At 38.0% G+C, this 21,182-nt stretch overlaps 1 protein-coding gene across 1 annotated transcript in view; it reads right to left on the bottom strand.

The window, feature by feature from the left end:
• Positions 1-21,182, bottom strand: part of LTN1 (listerin E3 ubiquitin protein ligase 1) — a 68,473-nt gene that overhangs the window by 17,501 nt on the left and 29,790 nt on the right. The window contains exons 12-22 of the mRNA XM_033232243.1: positions 18,241-18,430; positions 16,872-17,111; positions 15,812-15,965; positions 14,756-14,900; positions 14,186-14,372; positions 10,375-10,534; positions 9,323-9,427; positions 3,980-4,122; positions 2,038-2,173; positions 1,690-1,834; positions 302-515 (exon numbers count right to left, since the gene is read on the bottom strand). Coding sequence (XP_033088134.1) covers positions 302-515; positions 1,690-1,834; positions 2,038-2,173; positions 3,980-4,122; positions 9,323-9,427; positions 10,375-10,534; positions 14,186-14,372; positions 14,756-14,900; positions 15,812-15,965; positions 16,872-17,111; positions 18,241-18,430 — 1,819 coding nt within the window. The remainder of the gene's footprint in view (positions 1-301; positions 516-1,689; positions 1,835-2,037; positions 2,174-3,979; positions 4,123-9,322; positions 9,428-10,374; positions 10,535-14,185; positions 14,373-14,755; positions 14,901-15,811; positions 15,966-16,871; positions 17,112-18,240; positions 18,431-21,182) is intronic.

The following is a 21,182-nucleotide window of genomic DNA, read 5'->3' on the forward strand; positions in this document are numbered from 1 at the left end:
TATCTGATCCTTATCTAAAAAGAAAGTGAATGTTCAACAGGTTCTATTCACGTGATCCATTCACGTTATCCGAATTACTACTATTTTAACTTGCAACAGTCATTGGATACTTTGCCATTTTTCAATTTTTGTCTGTCAAGTAGAAGCATATGTGATGCTTCTGAGAAGCCAAGCTTTCTTTTCTGGCTTTTTCTTTTACTATTTAGTATTATTTGATTTAAACATCAAAATTTTTGGTTTTGAATTTTCAGTAAGTCATTTTCAGTGAATCAATCTCATTATTATTCCCTTTTTCACTTGCCTGTAACAGTCACCAAAATAGGTAAAAGCAAACTATGGATGCCTTGGGAAAAAAATTCTTTCCATTCACTGATTAGATTTACAGGAAGATTGCCAATGGTATCCAGAGTTGTGGAATCAAAGAAAGCACTGAGGTCACAGGCCAAATCACAGCTGACACAGGCAAACAGTTGCACAAGTGGAATAGAATACAATGCCTGATTCTCACTTGTTGTCTGAAAAAAAAAATAAAAATGAAATAGGTAAACAGACTTCTACCAGAACACTACAAATAAAGCCAATATAAAGAAAAGCCTTTCTTTCATTTCTTTGAATTTTAAAATGAAAAGTAGTAGAAGTGTGTAGTCTCAGGAGAAATAAAACAATTTTACATCAAAATAACTTTTTTCTTCAAAATTAAATAGCATGAATTAGAATCATTAATAAATAATTTATTCTCAAATGCCCTTTTTAATTTCTAAACTATGGAAGAAAACTCTAAGTCAGATACATTAAATACACACTTCTAATCTTCTCAGTAGCCCTACAAGTTGTAAGTTATTATTTTAAAATAAGAAAATCGGCCAGGCGCAGTGGCTCAGAGGCTGAGGCGGGTGGATCACATGAGGGCAGGAGTTTGAGACCAGCCTGGTCAAAATGGTGAAACTGCATCTCTACTAAAAATATAAAAATTAGTCAGGCATGCTGGTGAGTGTCTGTAATCCTGCTATTTGGGAGGCTGAGGCGCAAGAATTGCTTGAACCCAGAAGGCGGAGATTGCAGTGAGCCAAGATTGCGCCACCACACTCCAGCCTAAGCAATAGAGCGAGACTCCATCTCAAATTAAAAAAAAAGAAAAAGAAAAAAAGAAAGCTGAGTTTAAGTTTAAAACTCGAAGTCACATAGCTAATAGCAGGCAAAGCAGAGATTGAGACCAATTCGACCCTGACCGACTTGCTGCCTTGGAGCCCACAAGTAATATACTTCTGGTTGCTCTGGGTCATAAAATTACACTAATTCCCTCTGAATTTGCTATTTAATGCATTACTCTCACAATATTCATACAGTATGTTTTAGAAACAATCTAACTATAACCAGAAAAGTCCAAAATAATTGTCATTAACAGATAAAACCTAAAAGGGCTGTGCTGCAAATATTATAATAAGCTAATGGAGAAGCATTTTAATAACAGGAGATTTGGTCACTGAATGATGCTGGTAGTCATTAAAAATCTGTCATCTTACTATTCTGTCAAATCGTAGCTGGTAAGAAGAAAATCTATAAAGTGCTTTAAATTACGCAAAGGAACCAATTACAATCATCACTTAAAGAATGAGATTGGTAAATAGTTCTGATGCAAAAGTATGTACAAAGACCCACAAGAGGTGATGACATATCAGGTTAATTTACCTCCAACCAAGCCAACATGGAGCACATGATGAAGTCCCACTCACTCTCTGCCAAAGGGGATGAGCAATATTTCAGAAATAGGGAAAGAAACCGGATTATTTCTATATTTACACCCAGTACTTCTGGACTTGCTTCTGATAGATTACTGTGATAAAGATAAAAACAAATGACAACAAAATAATAATTATATTGACATTCAATTAGAAAATACGTTATTTAAATCTTATGTACTCATAAATAACTGACTTAAATGTCTACCATAATTACTCTACAAATTTGTGACACAGATACGTAATCTTCGTCTGAATTGTATACTGAAGGAAAAACATAGTATAAAGCATCACCTACCAACTGAAAAGAAAAATATCTTCATGCTCTTTCTTCCAGGATATTATGATTTTCAATATTCCATGTAATAGCTCTCCATCGTCTATACTTTTGGTTTGCAAACAAGAATTGAAAATGGCAAGATGTCCAAAACCTCCTGAAGTAAAATTCAAAATGAAAATTAAAAATTTTTAAGAACTATATGGCTATTTTTAAAAAGTCCACTTTGAGAAGTAAAAAACTTTCTTGAGAAGTGCTCAGGTTAAGAACTCTAAAAATGGCTTTTATGTAAGAGTCAACAAATGAGCTTATAAGCTCCAAAGGGTAGGGACTCTGTCTCCATACCCAGCACCTAGCACACAATAGAGAATTTGGGGGAGGGGAAAGTAAGGGAATGATACTGTAATTTAAACGGACTTATGCTGTTTTTGTTTTGGCTTCTTAAGTGCAGGACATATTCAGCAAACTCATCATTCAAATAAAAAAAACCTACAGCTACAGAGTAGCTGGAAACAGCAAATGGAAAATAGAACATAGTGTTTCATAATTTACACATCCATTCACTCAATAGCAGCTAGTTGGCCGGGCGCGGTGGCTCAAGCCTATAATCCCAGCACTTTGGGAGGCCAAGACGGGCGGATCACGAGGTCAGGAGATCGAGACCATCCTGGCTAACACGGTGAAACCCCATCTCTACTAAAAAATACAAAAAACTAGCCGGGCGAAGTGGCGGGCACCTGTAGTCCCAGCTACACGGGAGGCTGAAGCAGGAGAATGGCGTAAACCTGGGAGGCGGGGCTTGCAGTGAGCTACGATCCGGCCACTGCACTCCAGCCTGGGCGACAGAGCGAGACTCTGTCTCAAAAAAAAAAAAAAAAAAAAAAAAAAGCAAGTAGCTCGTATATGCGCTAAGCTCTGATGTGGACCCTCTCTTTAGAATCTCTACCATTCCTCAAAATGCATCCACTGGTGTATCTTAACACCCTCTGTCCTCAGCCTTCTATCTTACATACCAGTCAAAATGAACAATCTGTATTCTTGTATGTTTTTGTGTACCTGGAATGCCCTTCCCCAACTATGTCCATATGGAAAACGATTTATCCTTCAACACCCAGTAGAAATATTTCTCTTTATGAAATCGCCACTAACACCCTCAAAGCAGAGTGAAAACTCCTTCCTTTCTGCCACTTGTATACATAATAACATCTTTTTGCTACATCAGTTATCACGATACAACTTCATGTTTGTCTTCTCTACAGCAGGAACTACCATGTAGGGTGCTCATAAGTGTTGATTATATTAATAAACAGGCCGGGCGCGGTGGCTCACGCCTGTAATCCCAGCACTCTGGGAGGCCAAGGCGGGCGGATCACGAGGTCAGGAGATCAAGACCATCCTGGCCAACATGGTGAAACCCCGTTTCTACTAAAAAAAATACAAAAAATTAGCCAGGCGTGGTGGCAGGCGCCTGTAGTCCCAGCTACTCAGGAGGCTGAGGCAGGAGAATGGGTGAACCCGGGAGGCGGAGCTTGCAGTGAGCTGAGATCGCGCCACTGCACTCCAGCCTGGGTGACAGAGTGAGACCCTGTCTCAAAAAAAAAAAAAAAAAAAATGTATAAACAATTGAAAAGTGCAGTGTTTTAAATACGGCGGAAGCTATTTTTGCCTTTATATGTTCAGTCATTGGTTGGCTAGGGAGAAATGAGGCACAACTTTAAAAAGCTATAGATAGAAAAGAAATGGTTAGAAGGTATTTCTGGGTGTAAGTCTTCCCTCAAGGCCCAGCATTTTTGTACTGTAAAATGGTAACAGCCATTGTCTAATGACACTCATCCATATAATCTCAGAACAAATCAACTGTAATTCAATTTACCTCTAATAGATATGGTCTTATATATTAGAAACAGTTCTTTATCTCAAGCAATAATTAAATTAATGAAATATTTATTATCAAGCAACTAACCATTAGTACTGCAAAGATCTTTCTTAGTCCAGCCCAAAAGAGCAGGTATACATTGAGCACTAAATTCTTTCTTTTCTTCTTTTGACAAAAATGGACATAGACTTTGAATGGTATGCAAATTGCCTTCAGTTAGTGGGAAAAAACTGTTTAAAGAAAAGAAAAAGCACAAGTTAGATTTCTTCCAAACGTACAGTTATTTCACATATTCCTTTTATTTGGACTATTGAAAAAGATGAATAATTCTATCACATATAATTACATAAAAAGAAACTATGATAGGTTTTAACAAGTGCTGACTTGAATTTTTTTTGTTTGCTCCTTTTTTCTGCATAAATTTTTAAAATGAGCATATATAACGTTTCCCCATGTATGATTTTTTAAAATTACACTAGCCACATGACATGTTCTCTTTTAAAAAAAAGAGTCAACTGCCAGGCACAGTGGCTTATGCCTGTAATCCCAACACTTTGGGAGGCTGAGGAGGGTAGATCATGAAGTCAGGCATTTGAGACTAGCCTAGCGAATATAGTGAAACCCCATCTCTACTAAATATACAAAAAATTAGCCGGGTGTGGTGGCGGGCGCCTATAATCCCAGCTACTCAGGAGGCTGAGGCAGGAGAATCGCTTGCACCTGGGAGGCGGAGGTTGCAGTGAGCTGAGATCGCGCCACTGCACTCCAGCCCTGGCGATGGTGCAAGACTCCATCTCAAAAAAAAAAAAAAAAAAGAGTCAATTGATAGAACTTAAATAAATAGTACCAGTTGTGTGTCCTTTCTTTTTTTTTTTTTTTTTTTTGAGATGGAGTTTCACTCTTGTTGCCCAGGCTGGGGTGCAATGCATGATCTCAGCTCAATGCAACCTCCTCCCAAGTAGCTCGGATTACAGGCATGCACCACCACGTCTGGCTAATTTTTTTTGTATTTAGTAGAGACAGGGTTTCACCACGTTAGTCAGGCTGGTCACGAACTCCTGACCTCAGGTTATCCACCCGCCTCGGCCCCACAAAGTGCTGGGATTGCAGGCCTGTGTGTCCTTTCTTTGAACTGATACTCATATTTGTGCATATATATAGTTGGGTTTTATTCATATAAAAGGGATGACACTAAACATATTGTTCTATCATTTACCACTTACATATACTTTCTGTCAGAATGTATAAATTATTCTGTTTCAAAGCTATATAACAAAAATAAACAAAATCTACCTAACACTCCAGACTATGGATGTGTCATAACTATTTCCCTATCCGTGAACATTAGGTTTTCCCCCCCCAAATTTTTGCCCTCACACATAATGCTGCAATAAATATCCTTAAGAAGATATTATTCTGCGAATGTATAAATACGTCTCCAGGCTATATTCCTAGAAGTGGAATTGAAAACTCAAAGGTTTGAATGTGTTATATGTTGGCAATTTCAAATTGCTTCTGAAAACTCATAATCAATTTACACTGTCACTGAAAATGTGTGTGTGACTGTTTAGCTGCACACTTAATGAATCTTTTTGATTCTTGGCAATATAGTGGATAAAACCATTGCTTTTAATTTGTACTTCTGTCATTATTAGTAAGGCAAATCCTTTCATATTTCACATTTCAGTATTGACCTACCTTTGACCATTTCATCTATGAGTTGCCTCTTTAAGTCTTTGATTAATTTTTCAATTTGGAGGGTTTTACTGATTTATATAAACTATCTATATATTACAGATACTTTTTGTTGATTTGCAAATGTCCTCTCCCATTGTCATTTGTCCCTGTAATCTTTATATTTTTGTCGCAGTTTTCATCTTTCAGAAATACTATATACAAAATTTTAACTGTCATAAAATACACATAAAATTAATGTATTAGCCATTTTTAAGTGTGGAGTTCTGCAGTGTTAAGTCCATTCACACTATTGTGCAACTAATCTCCAGACCTCTTCATTCTGCAAAACTGAAACTCTACCCACTAAACACGAATGCTCCATTCCTCTCTCACCGTCGGCCCCAGGCAACCACCTTCTACTTTCTATCCCTATGAATCTGACTACTCTATAAAAGGAATCATAGAGTATCTGTCTTTTTGTAACTGGCTTATTTCACTCAGCATAATGTCCTCAAGGTTCATACAGACTGTAGCATGTCAGAATTTCTTTCCCTTTTAAGGCTTAATAATATTCCATTATATGGTTATATCACACTTTTATCTATCTATTTATCCACTGATGGGCACTTAGGCTGCAAGAAGTTTTCATTTTTGCAAAATCAAATATATATATATATATATATTTACATATAATGTAAACGAGGAGGTCTCAGTATTTTTCTTCCAAACACATGACCAATTTTCATATCATTATTATTTATTCACCACACTGATTTGAAATGCCACTTATATTAAAAACTAAATTCACATATATGTGTGGATAGGTTTCTGGACTGTATCCACTGATTTGTCTACTCTTCAATTTCATACTGCTTAATTACTATAATTCAATATTATATTTTATATTTGGCATGCAGTTTCTTTCACTTTTTTCAAAAATTTCTTATTTTTGATAACTTTTTCCTTCAAATGTATACTATGTTCAGAACAGTTTACTAAGTTTTATCAAAAACTGCTGAAATTCTGATTGAGATCGCACTGAAATTATAGGTTGACACAATCATTTTTACAATTAATCTTCCCACCTTCTTTTGAGATCTTTATTCAAGTTTTACAATTGTAATTTTTTTGTTAAATTTATTTCTGTTTTTTTTTTTTTTTTTTTTTTTTTTTGAGACAGTCTCGCTCTGTCGCCCAGGCTGGAGTGCAGTGGCCTGATCTCAGCTCACTGCAAGCTCCGCCTCCCGGGTTCCCGCCATCCTCCTGCCTCAGCCTCCCCAGTAGCTGGGACTACAGGCGCCCGCCACCTTGCCCGGCTAGTTTTTTGTATTTTTTAGGAGAGACGGGGTTTCACCGTGTTAGCCAGGATGGTCTCGATCTCCTGACCTCGTGATCCGCCCGTCTCGGCCTCCCTAAGTGCTGGGATTACAGGCTTGAGCCACCGCGCCTGGCCTGTTAAATTTATTTCTAAGTATTTATAGTTTTTGTTGTCATTGTGAATGGAATCTTTTTTTCCCATACCATTTTTTAAATTTATTACTATGGGTGAATAAAAAAGTTATTCATTTTTGTGTGGTATACATCCATCTCCTTAGTAATTAGTTGCAATAGTTCTTTAGCTAATTCCATATTACTTTTATAATCAGAAGAAAATTTTAATTATGCTACAAAAGCTAATGTCAAAAAGTTACATACAGTATGATTCCATTTATATAATATTGTTTTTTGTCTTGTTTTGTTTTGTTTTGTTTTGAGACTAGGTCTCACTCTGTTGCCCAGGCTGGAGTGCAGTGGCGTGATCTCTGCTCTCTGCAACCTCTGCCTTTACTGCAACCTCCGCCTCCTGAGCTCAAGTGATCCTCCCACCTCAGCTTGATGAGTAGCTGAAACTACAGGCGCACACCAACACACCTAGCTAATTTTTGTATTTTTTGTAGAGATGGGGTTTTGCCATGTTGCCCAGGCTGGTCTGGAACTCCTGGGCTTAAGCTGTCCTCTCACCTCAGCCTTCCAAAGTGCTGGGATTACAGGCATAAGTCTCTGCACCCGGCCAATTCCATTTATATAATATTCTTAAATGACATCATTACAAACATAGAGAACAGATTAGTGGTTGCTAGGGATTAGGACAATGGGAAGGGAGGTGGCTGAGGCTATATATGGATAACCTAAGGGATCCTGATAATGAAACTGTTCTGTAGTTGACTGTGGTGGTGGTCACAGATGTGAGCTACATAGAACACACACACACTCTATCTCTCACACACACAAACATACACAAACGTGCATGTAAACTAAGTCAACTGACTGTATCAACACCTTTTCCTTGGTTGTAATACTATGCTAAAGTTATGCAAAACAGTACCACTGGGTAGATATATGATTTTTATTCTTTGTATTACTTCTTACACATTCATGTGAATCTACAATTACCTCAAAATAAAAAGTTTTCTAAAACTTTTAAGATAAAAAATGATCGGCCGGGCGCGGTGGCTCAAGCCTGTAATCCCAGCACTTTGGGAGGCCGAGACGGGCGGATCACGAGGTCAGGAGATCGAGACCATCCTGGCTAACACAGTGAAACCTCATCTCTACTAAAAATACAAAAAAACTAGCCGGGCGAGGTGGCGGGCGCCTGTAGTCCCAGCTACTCGGGAGGCTGAGGCAGGAGAATGGCGTAAATCCGGGAGGCGGAGCTTGCAGTGAGCTGAGATCCGGCCACTGCACTCCAGCCTGGGAGACAGAGTGAGACTCCGCCTCAAAAAAAAAAAAAAAAAAAATCAAAATTTAATTTAGAATTCTATGCCCAAACACGTATCTATCATTTCAGAATTCTTCTTGGTAAATCAGTAAATTCAGAGTGCCTCTTGGTAAATCTCAGCTAAGTATTAATTTGAATGCTGAGCTTCACCAGCACACCCAAACCCACAAGCTATCTCTTTGTCTGAAGAACAGAACACATTTGTTACATTTCTAGAACATACTTCAATAGGATGATGTTATTTAAGAGAAAAGTAACTTTCCCTGTCATTTCCATATAGCAAATAAAGTGATGGAAAAAGAGTATTAGGAAAGGGCAGAAGTAAATATTTCTATCAGAAAGATTTCTGGGGAAAAGAAAACAAGTTCATGAAATGCTGTTGGCTTAAAAAAAAAAAAAAAAAAAAAGTACCGTATAAAATTCTACAACAAAAGGCTATGGAGTTGAAACTACTTACTTTAAAAAAAAGGTGTGGGCCAGACATGGTGGCTCACACCTATAATTCCAGATCTTTGGGAGGCTGAGGCAGCAGGACTGCTTAAGCCCAGGAGTTCGAGACCAGCCTGGGCAACATGGTGAGACCCCATCCCTACAAAATTACAAAATTAGCCATGTGTGCTGGTGTACACCTGTGGTCCCAGTTACTCAGGAGGGTGTGGTGGGAGGATCACTTGACCACAGGAGGGGTCCCAGTTACTCAGGAGGGTGTGGTGGGAGGATCACTTGACCACAGGAGGTTGAGGCTACAGTGAGCCATGTTCGCACCACTGAACTCCAGCCTGGGCAACAGAGTGAGAGCCTGTCTCCAAAAAAATAAATAAATAAAAAGGTATGTCCCTAACCTAAAACAATTTAATTTGCCTCGAAGTCTTTAATTTCCTCATTTCCTAAACCTGTTTTCTTGATTCACTACAGATTATTCATTAATTAGGGGCTGCCAAAGTGACCATTTACAGTAAATTACAAAGTAAAAACATTTTAAATAAGAATACCTTTCTTTTCTCTTATAATGTGGTTTTACTTCATCAGATGAAATGCTTCGGGAAAGGATCAACTTAGCAATAATAAGAGACCACAGTGTGCCATGTTCTCTGGACCTAAAAAAGAAAGAAAAAAATTATATTCCATTTTGAAAGTGTACTGAATAAAATGTTTAAACACTGGCTAGCTGGATTCCTTTTACAGAATTAAATAAGGCACCTTGTGATGGCATCAATTCACCTAAGATTTTGCACCCAAGCAACTGCCAGTAATTATCCAAAGAACTGGGAGTTTAGGCTTTCAACACTCCTTCACAGTTGGTATTGAGCTCTCTTCCCTACGAAACTCCACAGTCTCTTCAGTCCCAATAGGGGAGATGATCTTAGAGATCAGGCTTGAAAACCAGAGGCTGTAGCTGGGAAAAAGACATCTCCCAGAGGACACCTAGGCTGGCTTAAGTTGAACAATCAAAGAGGTTCTTTGATTCTGAGGAAAGTTGTGAGTGTCAACTAAGTAGAATGGGATTGGAAAGGAAGCCTGGGTCCTCTGACACAGCAAAGCATGCTCAAAATACTATGGGCAAGTGATAAACCCTTAAAGCAGTTCAACATGGTAATTTCAAAAAGCTAAACATCTTACTACTATATATTCTACAAGGACTGTTTTCATACCTGCCTTCCTAATCTAGGGGAGAGAGCTTTGTGGTCATAACATTAAGACACACCTATAATAACATGTAAGATAAAGGATGAATCAGAGAACTGGGAGGATGAGTCACAGATAAATCAAAACAACTTCTACAAGCTTCTACTTCTTTTTTGTCATCTGATCCCTGAATGTATTTATGGATTTAATAAGACATGTAGAATACAAATATCTTCCCCTGAGAAGGTTAAATGAAGTATTTAGAATTCATACACTATTTATCATTAAGAATAGGAATTATTTAGATCAATCCTCTGACTGAAACATTAGCATGAAGTAGGGTTACCTCTTATAGAAGGCAAAGCCATAAAGAAGTAGCATAGTCATTTCAAAAACAGAAATTAAAAGAGATTCTTACCTGTTAAATAACTGCTGCAAAAGGCCAGAAGTATTACCAAGTACACGTAAGTGATCATACGTAATATTCACTTTTTGAAGCATTTCACAAAATCCAGTTAGAAAAATAGGTGGGTTATCTAATTCTTCACACCACTGCAGTGAATAAAGCAGTTCCGCAACTAAGAGAAGAGACAGCACCAAATTATCAAAAGTACTTTGTGAACAAACCCTTCAATTATTTTCACTTCTCTGCCTTGTTTTCTTTTTTTTTTTTTTTTTGAGACGGAGTCTCGCTCTGTCGCCCAGGCTGGAGTGCAGTGGCCTGATCTCAGCTCACGGCAAGCTCCGCCTCCCGGGTTCACGCCATTCTCCTGCCTGAGCCTCCCAAGTAGCTGGGACTACAGGCGCCCGCCACCTCGCCCGGCTAGTTTTTTGTATTTTTTAGTAGAGATGGGGTTTCACCGTGTTAGCCAGGATGGTCTCGATCTCCTGACCTCATGATCCACCCGTCTCGGCCTCCCAAAGTGCTGGGATTACAGGCTTGAGCCACCGCGCCCGGCCTGCCTTGTTTTCTAACACTGTTGTGCTCACTCATCTCAAAACACCTATGAACTGATTTTCAGATCTGCTTTGACATGTTCAAGGATAATGAAAACTGAGAATATTTGTCTGATACAAAATATCACCCTTTTCCCAAATTTTACTTGGTCCTTTTTCTAATTAGTTAAGAATGTGACAAGAACCTAAGTTACTAGAGATACTGAAAGAATCTTCCTACCATTTTGGCACAACTGGTAAAAAGTTCCAGACAGGAAAAGCAACTAAGGGATCCAAGACCTGAGGTGAGAAGTCCATGGCAAATGGGAGAGATGGGAGACAGTATGATACAGTAAAAGGACATGGGGCCTCAGCGACAGATTGGGGTGGATTCAAATCTGCGTCTCTCTCTCAAGCTATATCAATAGTTATCAATAAGGATACTACAAACTAATTCACAGGACTGCAATGAGAATTAAATGGACAAGTATCTATCATGAAGCCTGGCATCTCATAGGTTTCTAATACACAGTCACAACTCCCTTTTATAAAGCCATGTATAGATTTTGGAGTGAGAAGCATTGCGACCTGGTTCAAAATCTAATCCTACACTTAACAGCTAAGCAACTCTAATCAAGACATGGTCACATAAACAACGATAATATCTGACCAATGAGCTCGATAAAATTAAAGAAATAATATTGCGTTTGTAATTAGTAACACAAAAAATTATTACTCTACTTACTAGTTTTGGGTTTGCCCAGATTTCCTCTGTGAGCAATGTAAACTACAGGCTTATTTCCTTTCCCTTAACTGAATGTGACGCTGGCTGCCCAAAAGAGGTGTTTCCGCTTTCTTCCACAGAGCATATATTCCCTTCTAGTAACTGTGTTACAGCTGAGGGCTTACAAACAGGACTGATACAGGGTTTCTGCAAATCCTCTACCTTTAATACCATCTGGTAAAAGTCACACCATCACCTATAATTCTAAACCATTTATTGAAACAGGGAAATTTGCTGAGGCCCTAAGTCCTCTTAGGGTTCAACATTTGAACGTCCACTTGCCAGAAAAAAAAATTAGAGCGTGATGAAATATAAAAGTATTCAAAACCACTGGAATCAAAACAGCATGGTATCTGTATAAAAACAGACAGACACAGACCAATGGAACAGAACTAGAGAACCCAGAAATAAATCCACATATTTGCAGCCAACTGACAAAGTCTTCAACAAAAATGCCAAGAACATATATTGGGGAAAGGACATCCTCTTCAAGAAATCGTGCTACGAAAACTGAATATCCATATGTAGAAAAGTGAAAATAGACCTCTATCTCTCACCATCTAAAAAGAGCAACTCAAAATGGATTAAAGACTTAAACATAAGAACTGAAATTATATCAAACAACTAGAAAGCATCAAGGAACGCTACAGGACATTGGTCTAGGCAAATATTTTTATGGCTAAGACTTCAAAAGCGAAGCCAACAAAAATAGGCAAACAGGACTATATTAAACTAAAAGCTTTCTGCACAGCAAAAGAAACAATCAACAAAGTGAAGAGACAATCTGTAGAATGGGAGAAAATATTTGCAAACTATTCATCCAACAAGGGGCTAACATACAGAATATATAAGGAATTCAAACAACTCAACAACAAGAAAGGAAAAAAAAAAAAATCCCATGCTCAATATTAGTAATCGTCAGGGAAATGCTAATCAAAACCCCAGTTAGAATGGCTATTGTCAAAAAGGTAAGAAATAAGCTGGGCATGGTGGCACTGCCTGTAATCACAGCACTGTGGGAGGCTGAGGCAAGAGTATTGCTTGAGCCCAGGATAAAGACCAGTCTGGGAACATAGTAACACCCCATCTCTAAAAAAAAAAGAACATAACAAATGTTGGCAAGAATGCAGAGAAATAGGAACTTATATACTGTTGGTAGGAATGCAAATTAGTACAGCCATTTTGGAAAACGATATGGAAGTGTCTCGAAAAACTAAAAATAGAACTATCATACAATCCAGCAATCCCACTGAGTATTTAGAAAACCGGTATCTGCACCCCCATATTTACTGCAGCACTATTCACAATAGCTGAGAGAGATGAAATCAACCTAAGTGTCCATCAATGAATGAATGGATACATAAAATGTAGTACATATACACAATGGAATACTATTCAGCCATTAAAAAAAGAATGAGGCCAGGCACGGTGGCTCACTTCTATAATCCCAGCACTTTGGGAGGCTGAGACAGGCAGATCACAGGTCAGGAGTTCGAGACCAGCCTGGCCAATATATTGAAACCCTGTCTCTACTAAAAATATAAAAATTAGCCAGGCATGGTGGCGTGCACCTGTAGTCCCATCTACTTGGGAAGCTGAGGCAGGAGAATCACTTGAACCTAGGAGGCGGAGGTTGTGGCGAGCCAAGATCACGCCACTGCACTCCAGCTTGGGCAACAGAGCAAGACTCTGTCTCAAAAAAAAAAAAAAAGAATGAAATCCTGTCATTTGCAGCAACACAGATGAAACTGGACATCATCATGCTAAATGAAATAAACCACACATGGAAAGACAAACATTGCATGTTCTTATTTGTATATGGGAGCTAAAAAAGTGCATCTCATGAAGACAGAGTAGTAAAATAGACTGATGGTTACCCTGAGAAGGGTCAAGGAGAGCAGGGGATGAAGAGAGGTGGGTACCAAAATACAGTTAGAGAGAAGATAAAAGACCTAGTATTCAATAACACAGTAGGATGACCATAGTTAACAATGATTTATATTTCAAAATAACTAGAAGATTTGAAATATTCTCAACACAAAGAAATGATAAATGTTTGAGGTGATGAATATCCTACTTAGCCTGATTTGATCACTACACATTCTATGTATGTACCAAAATATCACATGTAACCCAAAATATGTACAATTATCAGGTATCAGTTTTTTTTAATCAACAGAAAATTCTGAATCCTTGAAAAACACCAAAGCCTCACCCATTTTCTTTAGGGTATGTGTCACAGGATCTTTTTATATTGATGTCATGACAGTCTGAGTAGCTAACACCAAATTATGATCCACAGTTAACAAGATTACAGCAAAGTTCCAATATATTTGTATCTAATTTGCAATTTAATATTCATCACTTAAGTAACTTCAAGGTTCTCATTATTAAAATAGGAAAAAGGAAGCTGAAGATTCTTGAATTAAAGATTTAAATTGCAGTATAATCAAGATTATTTCAAGATATTTATTCATGATGTTATATGTAAATGCTCATATATACTTACTTATTTTCTCAAGCTCATTATTTTCTAAGACTATTTCCTTTCTCAGTGCAATTAGGACCATTTTGCTCAATAATGCTGAAGTACACAAATGGCTGGGAAGTGTCTTTATGTCCTGTTCCTTAAAATCTGTTTTGAAACATTCATAATTCAAACTCAATCTTCCCTCTAAAAGAGGTCTATGTAACCACTGTGAAAAGAGTACATTATATACAAAATTATTTATTACCTAAGCAATTAAGACTGAACAAAAATGAAGTTGTGAGAATATTTATTACCAAAATCACAGAAACCTAGAAGTTTGTTTCTATTACAGGAAATTATCAACATGTGTATTTCTTTAAGACTCCTTAAGTACAGAACTAGGTCTTAAGTCTTTGTACCATGGCCACTGCCACTGTCAAATGGTGTCTTGCAAAAAGCAAACATCCAGTATATGAGTGTACAAAGACATCAAAGCAAAGCAAAATATTCATTTTATTTATGTTTTTCTTCCCCAAAATAAAAAATGTTCAAGCTTGCATGAAATCCAAACTTCAGAATGAGATACGTACTCTTCAATTTCAAAAATACCTGCATAGGAAGAGACTGCCTCATCTTTTCCCATTCACTGTCATTCGGCATTACACTTCCAATATAAACTCCCATAAGAGAAGAATCTTCACTCTCTAGAAGTGTATTTAGCAAATCATCAACAGCAGACAAGAGGACTTGGAGACTAAAAATAATGCAAAAACTTAACTGTTGTAGTTATGCTATGACTAGTTTGAATACCCCAGTACATATTAAATACCCTATAATAGCTTACCTGAACAAAAAGAAATGATGAAAATAAAAAGAGGTAAGTGATGCTCCCCCACCGACAACACACCAACATAACACAGTCAAACTGGGGAGGTAATCCAATATTTATCATCTGAAATCTAGTGTTGCTTCCTATCTATCTCAGAATGAAGAGGACCTGACCTATTTCAGACCAGGTATTTCAGAAATATAGCTACCTTATGAAATTCAGCATTATTTTACCTAACCCCAATATCCTCTAAATGCATTCTCTCTTCTCCTTTATTATATGGATGTAGGTATGAGATGTAAAATATACTTGCAATTCAACACCTTAAAACAGTGCCTACCTGTCCCCCAAAAATAAATAACCAAGGACAATCAGTACATGTGGTGACCATGAGAGGCTACAGTGCACACCGGCCTATGACAAAGGATTGTATTACCATCACTTTACTGTCTATAAGTTATATGAGTCCAGCAGGTATGTTATAGTAAATTATCCTTCAATTAATTGGCAGTTTAAATGGATGGTCATTGAAACAAAATGGTTTTGGAAAAATTTGTTTGGATCTTTTCTTAGAGTCCCATAGATTTGTTACCTAACAAGTCATTTTTCATTTTTCTTTTTTTTAAGAGATGGCATCTCACTATGTTGCTCAGGCTGGTCTCGAACTCCTGGAGGCCTCAACTGATCCTCCCACCTCAGCCTACTGAGTAGCTGGGATTATAGGTGCAAGGCCTACAAGTCATTTTTCATAGGCATTCACACTGATCATGGAATCTTATTTAAGGACACAGACCAAATATAAAAAAGATACTGAAGCGAAGCTCAAAAAAGGTTACCTGTTGATATCCAAAGATGAAGCCTGAACTTGGTTCTTTAGCCACACAGCAGACAAATGTAGGAAGGTACTGTCTTTATATGAACTGTCAGTTTGATGAACCAATAAATTTACACCGGAGAGCCAAGTATTTTTCAGTTTACAGATAAGAAAATCTAAAATCAAGATGTCAACAGGAATTTGTAATCTCACTGAATTAACTCTAATCAGCACGAAATGTTTGAAACAACTCTGCACATCTGAGATTTTTTAAAATACCATTTAAAAAAGAAAAATTTTAAATTGCCATTCAAAATTCATTGCCAAACAAAGCAACTGTGTCATAAACATGCAATCATACAAGCTAGCTCGTATCATATAAATGTAAAATGGTAAGATATTTAAAGTTACATTTTTTATGCTTGAACTTATTTACAAGAATTGTCCTTTTGGAGACATTAAAAAAAAATTATTACACCTTTTCCAAATACAGAAGTTAGTATTTAAGACAGGGTTGGTAGACAATGATGAGCAGAAAAAAAGAGAGAGAGAAAGAGAAAGGAAGAAGGAAAGAAAAAAAGAAACAATGAAGGGTTGGAGGAGAGCTCTCTATAGATGGTATTGTTGTACGTTCCTTTCACAAATAAGTCTGAATTAGCATATAAGGCAAGAATCTAGTCCTTAAAAAGATAATCTCAATTCTATTTTGATATACACCAAAGATTGAATGTTTTACTATAATAAAGAGATATTATTATCCCCCTTTTACAAATGAGGAAACTAAGGCATCAAGAAATTAAGGAACATGCCAGAACTACTGAATGGACTAAGATTCTACCTAATCAATTAGGGCTCATTCCAAATTTCTTTGAATATCAAGTGAGATCTTTAGAAATAATATCTACTACATCTTTAACTTGGTTTCTAAAGCTGAAAGTGTTTAAGACTGTAGCCCTTTACTCAAAATGCTTTCAACTTTCAAACACATTATGATTCAATTAATAAAACCTGGGCACTTACACGCACTATGAAGGTCAGAGCCAGAGATTCCCAACAAAACATTTGAGCAGTAGGCTAATTACCTGGCAAATGTGTTTTTTCTTTGCTCTGAGCACATAACTGAAAGAGAGTTAATAATAAATCTTCAGATGATGGCATTAGCAAGCATCCTTTCGCTGAGCTGAAATAGTTATAGGCCACATCACAGATAAAAGATACTGATGAATCACTATTTTCAGCTTCTGATGATTCCTTTGTTTTGAATAAAGTTTCATGAAGTTTAACAATAATTCTTTCAACGTATACATCTCCAATCAAGTAATCTAGAGAAAAAAGGTTCAATCAGACAAAAAATAAAAATATTAACATGTATTTTTAAATATCTTACTTTGGATTAATCATTCTATGGGTCTTTCCTGGATTTTAAAATGGTGTTTATGTATTAGACAAAATTTATCAACAAATCAACACATTCTCTCACACATAAAGGCCCTCAGATAAAAAAGGCAGTTTTAAATTAAGTAGAAAACAGAAATAGTTTACATAGTTAGGGTGAGCAACTTTGCTACAATGAAAACTCTTTAAGTCATGAGTCAACTTTTATGTTTTTTTTTGTTTTTTTTTTTTTTTTGAGACGGAGTCTCGCTCTGTCACCCGGGCTGGAGTGCAGTGACGGGATCTCAGCTCACTGCAAGCTCCGCCTCCCGGGTTCACGCCATTCTTCTGCCTCAGCCTCCCGAGTAGCTGGGACTACAGGCGCCCGCCACCTCGCCCGACTAGTTTTTTGTATTTTTTAGTAGAGATGGGGTTTCATCGTGTTAGCCAGGATGGTCTCGATCTCCTGACCTCGTGATCTGCCCATCTCGGCCTCCCAGAGTGCTGGGATTACAGGCTTGAGCCACCGTGCCCGGCCTATATGAGTTTAAAAAAAAAAAAAAAACCTTTACGATATAGAACTAAAAATATTAGATATCTTCCAAGTCATGGTATGAAGATTAATAAACAATTAGGGTGCTCACAATATTAAGATACGTAAATGAGCTGGGTGCAGCGGCTCACGCCTGTAATCCCAGCACTTTGGGAGGCTGAGGCAGGCAGATCACCTGAGGTCAGGAGTTCGAGACCAGCCTGGTCAACACAGCAAAACCCCATCTCTACTAAAAATACAAAATTTAGCCAGGTATGGTGGCATGCACCTGTAGTCCCAACTACTTGGGAAGCTGAGGCACAAGAATCACTTGAACCCAGATGTTGTAAGCCAAGATCACACCACTGCACTCCAGCCTAGATGACAGAGGGAGACTCAGTCTCAAAAAAAAAAAAAGAAAGAAAAAAAAATTTTTTGAATGAATAGGTCCTGTTATTTTCAACCAATAACACGTAACCTGAGCCCCATGGAATCCGCCACAAAGCTGAAATGGATTATCCCCTATTAGAAAACAAAAGTCCTACCATTTTTAACATGTTGGGATAATACCAAGCTTAGAAGAGTCCATCTTTCTGAGAAGTAAGATTCTGAAGATACCCTGGATTCCAAGTCCTCATTACAAAGACAATCTGCCAAGTTGACCAATTTCTCACCAAGGATATCGCCTTTTAGCCAAGGAGTTACTAAACCATGTTTATCTGAACTAGAACATGCCTAAAACCATAAAATTAAAGCAAAGATTAACAGCAAGATCAAATACTCTTTGTCCAAAATATTACTTGTACCATATTACTCTCCCTTCGTTATGATGGCTCCAATTCTATCCCCCCTCCTCCTCCTCCTGAAGTTCTAGGAAGACTGGTATCCTCCCTGTTCCCCACTAAGCCTGGATGATGTTCACTTCCATGCTTTGCTCATGCTACCTTCCCAGCCATAAATATTCCCCCCCATACCTTTTATTTTTAACTTAAAATCCCATCCATTCTTTGAAAATCAGTACAAATCCCACCTACTTTATGGAGTCTCCCCATCCACTCCAGCCCACAATGATCACTGCTTTTCTCTGAATTTCTAAAGCACTTACTGGATTGTATAATTATTTAAATGTTTCATCTGTGTATATCTTGTCTTTCCAATGAGATTGTAAGTTCCTTGAGAGTAGAGACTGTCTTAAACTTCTTTGATACCTGCTATCAACACTGTAGATATGTTCAATGAATAATGAATAAACTTTGAAGATAGATTTATAAATGCTCTATACATTTTTGTTCATTAATTTTGCTAAAATTAAAGAACAATTAATGTATAATAATGGTAAATAACTTCAATATGAACAATGGGATTTACTTCCCCAAATTCTCTGATAGAGTTACTAGGGCCAGATATCTGACAGCAACTTGTTTATTTTCATGAGGTGGGGAAGCAAGAAAAAAAAACTGTAAATCCACCCCTAAAGCATGCTGATCCATGTTCCCAGAGCTTCTTTTGCTTTAAGGGCTGAGAAGAAAGGAATTTGCAACTTGGTTCATTTCAAAGCAATCTGGAAGAAAAAAAAAAATCCAAGTGCAGATTGGGTAGTGCTTGGAAAACTTTATCCTTTTATTTAAAAATTGTAGGTAACCAGAGCTTATATTTTAGTCCAAGTTTTATCACTAACTAGCCTACAACCTTGGTCAAATCTTTTAATCAGCGTGGGCCTATCTCCTAATTTGAAAGTTGGAAAGATTAACTTAGAAAATCTCTAAGGTCCTTTTATGGTTCCAAAACTCAAATCTGTTTTTTAATTGATTGTTTTTTTAAAAGATGACTTTAAGACCAGCCTGAGCAACCAACACGGTGAAATCTTGTCTCTACTAAAAATTCAAAAATTAGCTGGGCATGGTGGCTGGTGCCTATAATCCCAGCTACTCAGGAGGCTCAGGCAGGAGAATCGCTTGAACCTGGGAGGCAGAGGCTGCAGTGAGCCGAGACCGTGCAATTGTACTCCAGCCTGCTGGGCAACAGAGCGAGACTCTGTCTCAAAAAAGATGATTTTAAGACTCTGCTCGGCCGGGCGCGGTGGCTCACGCCTGTAATCCCAGCACTTTGGGAGGCCGAGACGGGCGGATCACGAGGTCAGGAGTTCGAGACCATCCTGGCTAACACGGTGAAACCCCGTCTCTACTAAAAAATACAAAAAAAAAGCTAGCCGGGCGAGGTGGCTGGCGCCTGTAGTCCCAGCTACTCGGGAGGCTGAGGCAGGAGAATGGCGTAAACCCGGGAGGCGGAGCTTGCCGTGAGCTGAGATCCGGCCACTGCACTCCAGCCTGGGCGACAGAGCGAGACTCCGTCTCAAAAAAAAAAAAAAAAAAAGACTCTGCTCATAAAGTATTAAGGTTCCATAAAACAAGAAAAACTACTTTAGAATTTAGATGGCTGTGATACCTGCTTTCCCAGTGTAGTTTGCCAAGTAAAACCAATCTATTCTGCAGAATCCTGGCAAACAAAATAAACTTCTGAATAAAATGCCTCTTGAGTTAGCAAGATAAAAAGTTCAACACAATGTACAGGCATACCTCGTTTTATTGGGCTTATATTTATTGTGCTTTGTAAATGCCGCAATTTTAAAACTTGAAGATTTGTGGCAACCCTGCATTGAGCAAGTTTATTAGCACCGTTTAACAACAATATATGCTCATTTTGTGTCTCTGTGTCATATTTTGGTAATTCGCACAATATTTCAAACTTTTCATTATTATATCTGTTACAGTGATCTGCAATCAGTGACTTTTGATGTTACGATTATGTTTAGGGGTGCCACAAACCACTGCCATGTAAGAGGGCAAACTTAATTAACAAATATTGTGTGTGTGTTCTGACTGCCCCGCTGACTGACCATTCCCTAATCTCTCTTCTCTGTCCTTGGGCCTCCCTATTCCCTTAGACAAGACAATGCTGAAATTGGGCCAATTAGTAACACTACAATGGCCTCTAAATGTTCAAGTGGAAAGAAGAGTCACACATCTCTCACTTTAAATCAAAAGCTGGAAATGATGAAGATTAGCAAGGACGGCACGTTGCAAGCCAAGAGAGGTGGAAAGCTGGCCTCTTGTGCCAAACAGCCAAGTTGTGAATGCAAAGGAAAAGTTATTGAAGGAAATTAAAAGTGCCACTCCTGTGAGCCCAAGAGTAACAGAAAGTCACACAGACTTACTGCTGATATGGACAAAGTTTTAGTGGTCCAGACAGAAGATCAAACAAGCCACAACATTCTCTTAAGCCAAAACCTAATCCAGAGCAAGGCCCTAATTCTCTTTAATTCTGTGAAGGCTGAGAGGTGAGGAAGCTGCAAAAGAAAAGTCTGATGCTAGCAAAGGGTGGTTCATGAGGTTTAAAGGAAGAAACCATCTCCACAATACAAAAGTACAAGGTGAAGCAGCAAGTGCTGATGTAGAAGCTGCAGCATGTTATACAGAAGATCTAGCCA

This window comes from Trachypithecus francoisi, unplaced genomic scaffold (genome assembly GCF_009764315.1).
Source record: "Trachypithecus francoisi isolate TF-2019V2 unplaced genomic scaffold, Tfra_2.0 Lachesis_group14, whole genome shotgun sequence".
NCBI lineage: Eukaryota > Metazoa > Chordata > Mammalia > Primates > Cercopithecidae > Trachypithecus > Trachypithecus francoisi.